Source organism: Agelaius phoeniceus, chromosome 5 (assembly GCF_051311805.1).
Source record: "Agelaius phoeniceus isolate bAgePho1 chromosome 5, bAgePho1.hap1, whole genome shotgun sequence".
NCBI lineage: Eukaryota > Metazoa > Chordata > Aves > Passeriformes > Icteridae > Agelaius > Agelaius phoeniceus.
Genome location: NC_135269.1, coordinates 3,743,872 through 3,756,776, shown reverse-complemented (window position 1 = coordinate 3,756,776; position 12,905 = coordinate 3,743,872). Strand labels below are relative to the sequence as shown.

Sequence of the window (12,905 nt, the reverse complement as noted above, 5' to 3'; positions counted from 1 at the left end):
GTCATAGCTGCCCGACTTGGCAGCCACTCTGTGCCCTGAAGCATGAACTTTTAATTTCCAAGACAGCAATGTTGCAAAGGCTGAAAATTGCATTTGTTCAGGGTCCAGAACTAATTTAATTTGGTCCTGAGATGGTGCCCAAAACTTTTTTGTTAATCTCTTGGACTGCAGACATTTATCAGGGTCCAAAGTGAAATGTACCAGCGATAAAATCAAAAGGCCAAATCTTCAGATGAATACACTGGTGCTGGTCCATTGCCTTGGACAGAACTAAGCCAACTGATGCCAGCTGATTTCTGTCCTGAAGATCCTAAATATAGTTGTTGAGATACTGAACCATAACCAACAGGATCCCTTTTTTTTTTTTACTGCTGCCCTCCCATGCCTCATTTTTCACATGAACTGCAATGAGAATGTAGAGTCTGGTTTTCTGTTAGTGGCTGTGACTGGGATGAGAGTTGAACAAATTAGTGTGCTGTAAAGTGCCAGCTTAAAAGGTGCCAGGCAAACTTATTTGCAGAGGATACTCACACTTAGAGTGTGTCAGGAGAGGCAGACAAGCAATTACAGTGAGACAGACAAAATGCTGTGTGTTCACCTCCTGGCATCAGCTGAAGTAACTTCTTTGCGTGCCAGACTCTTGTCTTGTGGAGACCCAAATCTTAAGATCAAGCTTTCACAAATATTAAATTTTAAACTGATGTTTAATGCTTGTGAAAAGGTGGCTGCTAAAAGCATATGAAAAGCCCTACAGCAAGGTTATTTTTTTTAAATATGAGCTATGCCATGTATTCATTTTGCATATGTTTCAATTAATTTCTACAGAGGTGGGCTTTTTTTCCACAATCAAGAACTTCCTGGAAGACACAATAAAGATTCACTGTTAAAAATTCACACTGGAGTAGCCTTGCTGTTCCAATAGCACTGAAATTTTCCTGGCATTCTTTATTGTGATTATGCTGTGAATTTATCTGTGAATTTACTCATCTTGATCCCTCTACAGTCACTTCTGCTATATGTATGAGAATAAGCAAGAGAAGGGAGGATCTTTGTGAGAAGAAGTTATTTCAAGCAATCCCTAGGAGAATGCAATTTGTTTGGGGAATTAATACATTTAAAGGTGCAAGCAATCCCTAGAAGAATGGTATTTGTCTGGGGAATTAATACATTTAAAGGTGCACAGAACATACCCATTAAAAGCCTATCCCTTGCTTCTCTTCTAGTTCCTTACCCACCCCGAAACATTTCTGTCCAGATCGTACCAATCAACAGGAACAACTGGGAGGAGCACAGCGGGAATTTCGCGGAAGAATCCTTCATCGGACCGCAGGAAATCATGAGGAAAGAGAAATCCAGCCATCCTTCAGAGAGCCCCACTGAAACCCCAGCAGCAAACTCCTCTGCAGCCTGGCTGGATGAGCACTCCAACAGCACCGAGGATGGAGCCAGCTCGCAGCCCTCCTGGTGGTCCAGTGAGGCCGAGTCCTCCGAGGGGGAGGAGGAGTTTGTCCGTGCAGGTTCCAGGGATTATGAAGCCACTGATGCCAACACGGGGTCTGGCAGACCCACAGCAGAACCCCCTCCCTTCCTTCCTGTGCAGATGGTGCTGACCTGGTTGCCCCCAAAGCCCCCTACTGCCTTTGATGGTTTCCACATCAATATTGAAAGGGAAGGTAAACCAGAGCCTTGTGCCCTTCTTGTCCTCCTTTTCTGTAATTCCATTGGTGGTTGTCTCCTCCATGAATTATTAATTATCTGGTACTGTGCTTCAGAGTATTGCTGGCTGGGCTCTATGCACAAATCAAAACCAGCTAGGAACATGTTTTGAGCTGTTTTATTTTCCAGCATCAGTCTCATTACATGGTTATGACAATGGGAAGATGCTATCAGCTCACATCCCAGGCAGCAGACCAAGAACTTACAGACCAAGAACTTAATGTTACAACTTACTTTATAAGTTTTTTGACTAATCACACAAAGCAAGAGCACATTGACAGTTCTATCCAACCACAGGTACCTTTGGTTAAAACAATGATTGCTTATTTCAAATACAATACCTGCTTGTAAGCCTTAAAACACAATGCACAGAGCTCCATTATTAACTTAAAACTTCCTAATATCTCACTAGATATACTTTTCTGCAGCTATTATCCTTACTTTTCTGCTTTTTACATCTTTTTTCTACTACCTATCTCGTGACTATTGCTTAGCTCTAATCACAGTTCTGCTGTCCTTAAAAGCCTGCCTTTTGCACCTTTCCCAAAACCCTCTGATTTTATAAATTCCCACACAGAGGGCTTTGTTAGATCCCATGTATTTCTTGAGGAGTTTTTGCATTGAGCAGCATCTACTTCTGGCTGGGCAGGTGTAAACCACACTTTTCAGTTCTCTTTTGTTAAACAGGATTTTTACTGTTGTACATATTGCCACACTGTTTGAATAAATCCTTTTGGATACCTTTTAATCCCACAGCTGAAACAGGATTAGCATTTCTGATATAAATAATTCTCTTGGTGGCTGGAACCTTTCAAATTTCAATTAATCCACACTTTTTTTTCCCCTCCTGATTTAGAGAATTCCACAGAGTTTTTGACAGTGAGTGAGGACACTCACAAATTTGTTGCTGAACTGAAAGAACCAGGAAAATACAAGTTGTCTGTAACAACATTCAGCTCCTCTGGCTCTTGTGAAGTTCGGGGAAGTCAATCAGCAAAAACACTCAGCTTTTATATCAGTAAGTATCTCATCAAACTCAGCTTTTTCTCCCTGAGCAACACAGCTGTAATATACAGAGTTTGACCACTGGGGTATTTCTGGCACCTGCTGATGGATCACTGGGGTCTGGTCTTTTGGAATTCCCTGTGCCAGAGAAGGAAATGCAGTGCAAATATGTTAATGTATTGCAACCTGCCTGGATCAGCCTTGGTTGTACCATCTTGGCAGTTTTGGGAAAGCAAAGTAATGTGATGGAGTCAGTGCTCAGAAGTGAATTGAGTTTCCCTTTTCTCACAGTGAGGATTTAATTCCAAGAATTAATTTACTGGTTGTAGAGAGCTGTGGAAATATTTAACTTTCCTACTCCTGGAGTATGTACTGTGTTAGGGATGAAGGGCAGCCCAGGCTGAGAGTATGGGAATTGCACAATTAAACACTGAACTCTGAAATTGAATGGTCTCTGAGAGAACACAGAGCAAATTACAGCAGATGAAGTGGTTCAGCCTGCTAAATTCAAAGGAGAAAAAGTAATTTATTATTTCCCTGTAGAATCCCAGACTTTCTTAACTGGAGATTTAGTAAAAGACAAAGTAATAATACACTACTGTGTAAACTAATACCATGACTGACAATTGGATCAGCAAGTGAGACAGGTGTTGGTGAATTCAGATCATTATCCTTCTAATGGCTGTGGTCACCTTTGTACATTTTTCTGCAAAAGGAAATAGATATACCCTACAGAATGCCCATGGAATACTTGCAGCACTGCACAATTTTGCATCTGAAAAGATAATGCCTTCCCAAACCATGAATGCTGCAACAAGACACAGTAGCCAAAGCTGGCAGAAAAAATCCTATTAAAAGGAAATGTAGTCAAGCACTTCAGTATATAATGAATAGAAATTGTGCCTTTAGTAGCTCATAACTTTTACAAGTACTAGGTATTTAAACTTTAATTCATCATAATGCTAGACTGCATGTAGCAATTCCACTATTGCTCCATTTTTAACAACTTTATACTGGAAAGAAACAATAATTGGAAAACATCCAGAAAACAGCACATGAGAGAGAAGGTCTCTGCTGTTGTCATGTCACTGTCTTCTGTTTTTCTTTAGGAATAGTTGGACAGCTTTATTATATGAAAAGCATTAAAGTAGATAAAGAAATATGTAGCATTGCTATTAGTACCAAATGTTGTTCCACTTTGCAAGGTGTGACATATTTTATTTTCATTGAGCAGTATTTAATGCTTAAAGTGTCCACCATGCTAACTGTGGACCTGAGAGAAATGAGAACATGTTAACCCAGAGTAAAGGGGTGTGGATGGCCAGATTAAGGATGAACCTTATTTTGGATAAAGTATTAAGGTGTTAGAGGAAGGCAATGGCATTTTAATTTTACATGTAACACATAAAAAATTTTGGGTTTCGTCAGTTAGTTTTGCAGGCTTTTACAACAAAATTGAGAGTTCTTGGCAGTCATTTTAGTTATTCTGTCAAATGCAAGGTCCTTAATATTTTAGATAGATTTTATATGTATTTCTGGTAGAATGCCAAACTGGAGATATGAACAAATGCTCTTAGGTTGAAATTGCTTTTCCATTCCTCTTTCTGAGTCTGATCAAGTAGGCTTTTTGTGTAGGGACTACAACTCTGGGTTATGACATGAGGCATCTCTGCTGCCTTAATGCCAGTGCTGAAACAGTTTCTGAATAGTGAGAGCTACATGTACATCCTCTGTCTCCAGAGAACAATCTAGTGATCAAATTCCTCTTTTTTACCTGTGTGGGTGTGGGTCTGCTGCTGTGAATAAATTTTGCCCACAGTATCTATCAGTCCTATTTTCCTTGTAATGCTTGGTTCATGAGTCATCCTGTCAAATTACTGGCTTTAGGTTACATATTTTTGTTACATCCAGATAGCAGTCAAATCTGATAGCCTGATCTTAAACCACATTCTTGCTCTGGCATTTGTTTTATTTTATCAATAAATGTAAATTACCATTAGAGTTGCATGGAGCAGGAATGTCAAGGAGACAGAGGTCACAAGTATTGCTTAAAAGTGACAAGAAAAATGGGCTATTTTCATTAAATACAAAATTTTGACCAAGTCTAGCTGAAGTTATTTTCCAAACTGTTCTTTTATCTATATTTAAAGCTGTGTTCTCAACCAAGTGCTCCAAAAAGAATGAGATTCTTCACTATGGTGACCTCTGTGAACTTGATTTTATGCTTTGAGGCTATGGTGTGCTTGGAGGGTGTGTTAGTGTGTGGAGAGGTGAAAAAATCTGTGTGCTTATCCTTTAATATTGGTCAATGATCTGTACATTATTGGCTGCCAGTGCTTTTAGGCATTCCCTTGGAGCAAATCTGATCCTGCTGGGTGGTTTCTGGTAAGCAGCAGAGAATACTGCCCTCTGAATTTCCAGACAGGCACGTTCCTCTTGTCATGGGCTCTGCTGCAGGTTATCCCAGGGGCTGCCACCTCTGCTAGCTGGGGGCTGTGGGGGTGGACATCTGCCATTCTAGTCTCCCTCACCTGAAAGGGAATAAATAATAAATAAATAATAATTTTTAAATTTTTATTATTATTTAATATAGTATATGTTATTAATAATTAAATAATTATAGAGGGAATAAAGGGAATAAATAATTATAAAAGGGAATAAATAATTCCCTGAAAGAAGGGTGTTTTAACCTGTGTGCCTCAAATGGATGGAGTGGCTTGCTCACCTGTGCTTTTGGGCCATGTCCCAGGCCCCACAGGTGAGTGGATAGAGGAGCTCACTGAGAAGCCCCAGCATGTGACAGTGACAGTGCTGAGCTCCACGACTGCCCTGACCTCCTGGACAGCATCACACGAGAGCAGTGGCAACAGCACCATCGTGTCTGTGCTCTCCCTCACCTGCCAGAAGCAAAAGGAAAGCCAAAGGCTGGAAAAACACTACTGCACCGAGGTAAGGAGCAGAAGCTGGAGCATTTTCCAATCTAGTAAAAATAATCACTCTGCTGTTTAGAATCCCTGTGCCCCAGGGCTCTGTCAGGCCGCAGGGGACAGTGGCAGCTGCTCCCTCCTGCAGTCCAGAGGGAGGGATGTGGCTGGTGCTGAGTGAGGGGGAGAGCCCAGGAGCCAGGAGTGAGAATGTGCAGTTCACCATAGGCCTGTTAAAGTGCTGCTTCTGCTGGACTTGCTGTGGCTTCACTCAGGCATGTGCTGCAGTGCATCTGTAAAAAGCAAAGTGCTCACATGCATGGTTATCATCAAAGCAGCATAAATTATTTCTTAGCTGTCCCACATTTGAGTACAGAGCCTGACTGTAAATCTTCTGGAGGTTTGGAGATGATCAGAAGCCAGCTTGTCTTTTCATCCATAGGAAAAGGTGTCAGCACTGGGAAACAAACAGCAATTCAGACCACCAGTGATTTGTATGGACAAATCCTTTATGGGATGTGTTTGGACAAGTCCTTAATGGGGTGTGTTTATAACCATCAAGAGTCCTGAACCCCAAAACCTGACCGTTTTCTGCTACTTGAAACCCTTAGTGAGTGCAGACTCTGTGCCTGTGGTAGGTCAGTGGCTTCAATTAGAAAGATTCTAGCCCACATCTCAGTGACCTCACCAGGATGCTGATACAGCCTTTTTCTGAGCAGGGCCATGGCTTCTGTCTGGCTCCCTGAAATGTGTGTGATGGAGGAGGCTGCAAAGCACTGCAGAGCTGCCCTGCTGCACCCTCAGCCCACCCATGGGAATGGAGGGGACTACTGGCATCCTTGTAAATCACCTCCTTCAACTTCATGATCAGCCTTGCCAGTGAATTAATAATAATTTGCAACCCTTAAAACGCCTCTTAAAATTAATCTCTGAAGAAGTTTTGAGTTTCAGTTCAACAATGGCTTTGAACTTAAATGTTTGGAAGTGTCTTGTTATGACAATTTGAGAATTGTTTTTCAGAATCAACTTGTTATTTTATTGTTATTTGTATTTCTTAGAAGTGCAGTCATTTAAATGGGAAACAAAGTCCAGTAGGTAATTATAAACACAGATCCCCAACGTTTGCTTTTATAATTTCCACAGATACTGCAGGATTCATCTGCAAACTCAAAAACAAGTATCTATAGTTAATCTGTGAATAAACAAGATATCTGTAAAAGTAAATGTGTATTTACTGGAAGTAGGTCGAAAAGTCTAAATGCAGTTATTTGTTTCTTTCTGTCATTATATATATATATGTATCAAATTTTATCAACCTACTATATACCTGGAATTGTTAATAGTTGTTGGTTTGACTTCTCCATAATGACCTGAAAGAGCAATTCAGTGCAGAGTTCTATCCATTTCTAACATGGTGCACGATAAAATTGATTTAGCTTTCCAGAGCAGCTGGTAGAGACAAATTCTGTTCCTCACTAAATCTGTGCTTGGCAGTGATACACTCATGTGCATTGCAAAAAGCCACCAGTGCAGGGGTGGCTGTGATACAGACTTTGGGAAGGTTGTGAAGAAAATATTAGTAGGAAATACCAGCCTGCAGCTCTAGAAAGGATGTGTGAAGGCTTTTCCTCAAAGCTGCTCTGTGCATTTGCTGTTGGTGGAGTCTTCAGGAGATGAACCTTTTCCTGCTGTATCAAACCAGGAATCACTTGGTCAGGAATTCTGCCCCCAGTTCTGACTGAAACCTGGTGTGGCACAGCAGGAATTTTAACGGTGATGTTTTCAAGCTGAAAAGAAAAATCACAATGCCCCTTAGTTACAGTTTTTGGTGCTGTAGAGGGGAGGTGACAGAGAATATTTCCTCTCTAGTTTCACTGTGGAGTCACTCAGTAGCTGCAGTCAGAGGACAGATTCCCCAAAATGCTGCTGCCTTCAGCTCACAGAGCTGCATCAATGACTGATGGAAAACCTCAGGCTCTAATTGAAAACATGTGGTCTAAATACTCCAGCCTGAATAACACCACCTGAAAATGAATAATGTAGCCTGAATATTGTAATAGACTTTGACAGTAGGAGAGAGTGGGTCTGCAGTGAGGTAGCTGACCTTATGCAGCCAGGCAAGTGCAATTCTCTGAGTCAGATCATTTGTGAGGCCAGTCCTGACCACTGCCAGTTTTGCCACGTGGGGCTTAATGAAGGAAGTTCTTGCTGCCAATGTGTTTGGATTCATGCCTTTTGTAATGGAGCATTCAAGTACAGTCTCAATACTCTTTTATTAATCAAGTAAATGCTTCATATCTGATGAGTTCCTCTCCTCCTAGGTGAATTCAAGCAGCAGCCTCATTGAGAATCTTGTTCCTGGTGCCCAGTACCAAGTTGTAGTTTACCTACGGAAAGGACCTTTGGTTGGACCTCCCTCTGATCCTGTCACATTTTCCATTGGTAACCCCTGAACCTATTGATTGAAATACTTTTATTTCTTTATTTCTTTTTAGGGTTTTTTTTTCTTTTTTTTTTTTTCTTTTCAAATATATATAGTATGTTCATTAAGTCCTGTAGACCACGTCTTGATTATCTCAAGTTTAAGAGTGAATCTCAATCTTCTCTGCTTTGGGATTTGAAAATGAGAAGAGCCCTCTGAGACTGACACTGACATTTTCAAGAATGTTTTATGTCCAACAGGCAGAGCTCCTGCCCCCATACCTGTAATTCAGGATTTCACCAGGCTCCTAGAAAAGATCATTTAAGAAAGAATTCAGTAACTTTTAGTTTCAGTGTAATTTATTTTGTTAAGATTACCACTTAAAATGTATTAAGTAGAGAGAGGGAAAAGAGAAAGAGATTCAGTGTACAGAGTTACATTTGCAGAGAAATATTCAACCTGTGTCACCCAGCTTCTCCTTTTGACAAAATGTCTGCTCACTGGGACAGCAAGTGGGTGAAACTTAGAGATCTTTGGTATTTTTAATGCTGCTTCTTCTCTGTGATGTAGGGAAGAAAGTGAAACAGAAAAAAATGTTATCCTGTTAAGAATTTAATCCTTAAATAAAAGCCAACATGTGGCTTAGTGATTATGGTGAGAGCCTTTTCATTCTAGTCAATCTTCTTATATATTTTCATAAATTTGGTCTGAATAAAAATTTGTAAAGTATGCTATATTTCAGAAAAGGAAAAATTACTATGTAAATATTTATATATACTTTAATGTTTCTATCATTAGACAGTTTTCACAAACACTTTTGATTTTCTTTCTCACTGTAATTCAAAAATCTGCAAATTTGCAAAAGTAAAATCATGTATACCCAAAGTAAATAAGTTACTTCCTTTTCTCCACTTTTTTATGGCCTTACATGAAAGTTTCTACAAAACTGAAAATGGCAATCAGTTTCTAAATAGAACATTTCATAACTTTCATATTACAAAGGGGCTGTTTTTATGCAGTAAAACAACATCTGTATGAGTTTTCATTTCACAACAGTTTATTGAATATGATACTAAAATGAAAGAACTGAAAAACAAATTGTCCTGTGAACTTACCAGTGGTGGCTAATGACGAATGAAACTCAAATAAAATAAAATGCACTTTAAAAAGTATTCCATTCTCCCCACATTTATCCTAAGGCTCATTTTCACAGGGTGAGTATCAGCAGTTCAGAGAAAGCAAAGCAAAGATGTGGTAAATGGTTTATAAAGGTAAAAGGCAGCCCTGTGCCAACATGGGCTGAAGTAGCCGGGGTGCTGATCTGGGTTCTGACCCGGTGTGCTATAGCTGGGGCTCTGCAGCCCTGGCAAATGGTAGCTCTAAGTCCTTATTTAAATAGCCTCAGTGAAATCATGGAGAATAATTGTTTTCCAGACCATCCAGGCTGCAGAAGTTGACCCTTAACGTGACATTCTTCAAAACACTTGACTCTTTCTCAGTGTCATTGTCTGTGAGGCAAGAATAGCAGTACATGACAGAACCTTTGGGTTCCCCAGGGAAGGAAGGCTGGAGATGAAAACTTTCCTTTCTTACAGTGCTCTGGCTTTTGATGCTTTTGGTTTTGAGCATCTTGAAATATCTCCTGAGCATCCTGATTTTCAAAGTAGAATAGAACCCTCCCTTTTTGAGAAGGTGAGATGTGTACTTGATCTCAAGCTAAGCAGCCAACACAAAGTGGTCTGTAGCCACTTCTGAAAAAGTAGTTTTAAACTCGAGGACAAATGCTTAAAAAATGGTATTCAACTGCTTGTGACCAGGAAGTTCTTGGGGATTAAAGTCATAAGAAAACCAGAAATAGGTAGAACATGATTAAGGAAAGGTATTATTATTTTAAAATAAAGTGGAACTGATAACACATGCATGTTACTAACCATAATTTCTGCTTTACAGTGCCCACTGGAATAAAGGATCTGACTCTTTACCCTTTGGGACCTACTGCTGTGGTTCTGAGCTGGAACAGACCTTTCCTGGGGGTGTTCAGGAAATACGTGGTAGAAATGTTTTACTTCAACCCATCGACCATGACCTCGGAGTGGACAACCTACTATGAAATAGCTGCCACTGTCTCCTTGACTGCCTCAGTGGTACAGTGACCATTCCTGCCTTGCTTTCCCATGCCTGTGTGGCCCTGGCACCTTGTGACACTTTTTTTTTCCCAGCCTTTTCCCCATGAATATGTAGATATGTATATGTAGATATATATATGCCTTTAAGCCTGGCACATTTTTTCCCCAGCAAAGCAGAGAAAATGACCAAGGGTGCTGGAGGCATTTTCTGTTCTAAAGTAAGGCACTGCCAGCTGAACCATGCTAAATTTCAAGCAGAGCAATGAGACAGGAGTTTAGCCTCTTTTTTTTTTGCTGTTGCTGTTGTTTAGCAAGCCCAGAGGCAGCTTCAGTTTGTGGGTCAGTTTGTCAGTCAAGGCTTTAAAAGTTCCATCATCTCCTCGGGGGGTGCAGTGCAAGGGCCTATCTACATAATTAATATTGATGGTATGGATTTGGGGCTTGCAGGCTGGTCTCTCAGTGTGCCATGTGGAAGGCTTAGCTATGGCTTTTGTGAAAAAATGCCTTCATGTTTCTGAAGCTGCCAAATCTTTGGCCAGGGTTTTTACTAGGTGAATGCTGATCTCTGTAAGAACACACTCACACATCGATTCACAGGTGCCCTTGCAGATATAAAGTGAAATTTTCCTCCTCTTTTCCATTATTTCCTGGAGAAAGGGAAAAGATTTTACTCCAGCTTTGCTGTAATGCGAGACAGAAAGCAATTCCAGCTGAAATTAGTTGTTCAAGAAAGTTATGAGTATGCAAAAAAGATAGCAATAACTTCTGCTGCTGGTGAGAGCCACTGTGATTTACTGTAATTGATTTGCATAATACCATTTGTGGAGTCATTTTGGCTCCAGCAGCTTTACTGTAATTGGGTATGTGACTATAAATCTAACACGTAAGTCTCCAGGGAAATTAAAAACAAAAATAACTTAGCAAACTGGTAATTAATATCTTGTAATCGTGACTCAGCACAAATAGATGAATAGCTGAGTGATCTAAGTGATCGAAGAAATAAAGCTATCATGCAGAGTTAATGTGGTTCATTAGGAAAGGACATGATGTTGTCGCTTACTGTTGCAAATCCTGCTCATGGAAGCCAAGTTGGAATTGCTTTGTCTGGATTTCAATCTGAAATGCAACAGTGCTGCATGGCAGCTAAAGTGAGCATTTCTTCAAGGATAATTTTAAAGACTAATCCTGAATTAGGAAAAGAACGTTTCCCTGTTATTCTGTTGTGGCATTTAATGTACAGGTAGGGACTGGTGAACTTTTGTTTGGGTTCTCCACTGGTGCTTCAGAATCCCACTGATCCCTGCTGACACCTCTGAGTGGTGTATTCTGAAGCAACAATGAGAAGAATCAAAAATCAATGTCTCCAACAGCATGAAATAATCAAGCCTTATTTCCTGGAGGGCTAACATTTGATAAGAACCTTTGGAACTGGATTTGTCTTTTCACTTTCTTTAGCTGCTTCATTCATTTTGTGCTCTGCAATTTGGAAATTGTCGAAGTGATGTTGGTATTTCCAATATGACACCGGGGGCATGTCAGAAGAAGTCCAATCATATTCAAGGATTTGGTGTCAATGTGGATATAACTTTTTCCAATAATAATGAAAAGAAAAGATCACACCAGCTATGTTTGCACTGTCTTGTAGAAGAAAAAAAGGCCACTGCAAACAACAGAGATCTGTAAAAATAGCAATTTCTACATTGTTGAAGTTGTTCATTTTTTTTTCAATTTGCTTTTATTTTGAATTTTAAAAATATCAAGAGGCTTTTCACCTAAACATCAATATCTTAAATGTCCTGTGCTGTCAGTGGAAGAATTAGAATTTTAACTTAAATATTACATGCAATGATATAATATAAAACATATTGCTTTTTATACTTCATTTATATCTCATTTATATTTACATATATAATTTATGTCTCATAAGTCATTTATGTTTCATTCCTATTCCATTTATAATAAATGATAATAGAAAGTGAAATACACGTGGAAAATTGGAAAAAAATACGTCTCTTAAAGTGACAATATCTGAGACAAAAACATCCGTCCTAATTTATCCTCAAACCCCATTTAATCAAACTAGAAACACCTACATTTTCCAGTTAAATATTTTGCCTTCATCAAACTGAAATTGTGATGGAAGATTGCTCTGTGTGAATGGTTCTGACCACCCTGGAAATCCTTTGAGATTCCCGTGGTGGACAGAACCTGTGACCAGGTGGATGTGGATGAGCAGCAGAGCCATCACAGCTGTGTTTGCTCCCTCTGCACAGGGTTTTTAGTAAATTGAAAGGCCAAATTTCAGAGATTTCCTGTGGTATTTTCAGGGTCCCCCATCGTGCGGAGGAAAGATGAATCTTACTCCATGTTCTTAGAAGGCTAATTTATTATTTTATGATATTATATTAAAGAATGCTATACTAAACTATACTAAAGAATAGAGAAAGGATACTTACAGAAGGCTTAACAAGATACTAATGGAAAACTTGTGACTCTCTCCAGAGCCTCGACACAGCTTGGGTGTGATTGGTCATTAAGTCAAAACAATTCACATGTTGGATAAACAATGTCCAAACCACATTCCAAAGCAGCAAAACCAAGGAGAAGCAAATCAGATAATTATTGTTTTCATTTCTCTCTGAGGCTTCTCAGCTTCCCAGGAGAAGAAATCCTGGCAAAGGGATTTTTCAGAAAATATGATAGTGACAATTT

At 39.7% G+C, this 12,905-nt stretch overlaps 1 protein-coding gene across 2 annotated transcripts in view; it reads left to right on the top strand.

The window, feature by feature from the left end:
* Window positions 1-12,905, top strand: part of PTPRO (protein tyrosine phosphatase receptor type O) — a 148,350-nt gene that overhangs the window by 93,886 nt on the left and 41,559 nt on the right. For both annotated transcript variants that reach the window (XM_077178132.1, XM_054631629.2), the window contains exons 5-9: window positions 1,224-1,673; window positions 2,573-2,734; window positions 5,471-5,670; window positions 7,967-8,087; window positions 10,018-10,211. In XM_077178132.1, the coding sequence (XP_077034247.1) occupies window positions 1,224-1,673; window positions 2,573-2,734; window positions 5,471-5,670; window positions 7,967-8,087; window positions 10,018-10,211 (1,127 nt within the window). The remainder of the gene's footprint in view (window positions 1-1,223; window positions 1,674-2,572; window positions 2,735-5,470; window positions 5,671-7,966; window positions 8,088-10,017; window positions 10,212-12,905) is intronic.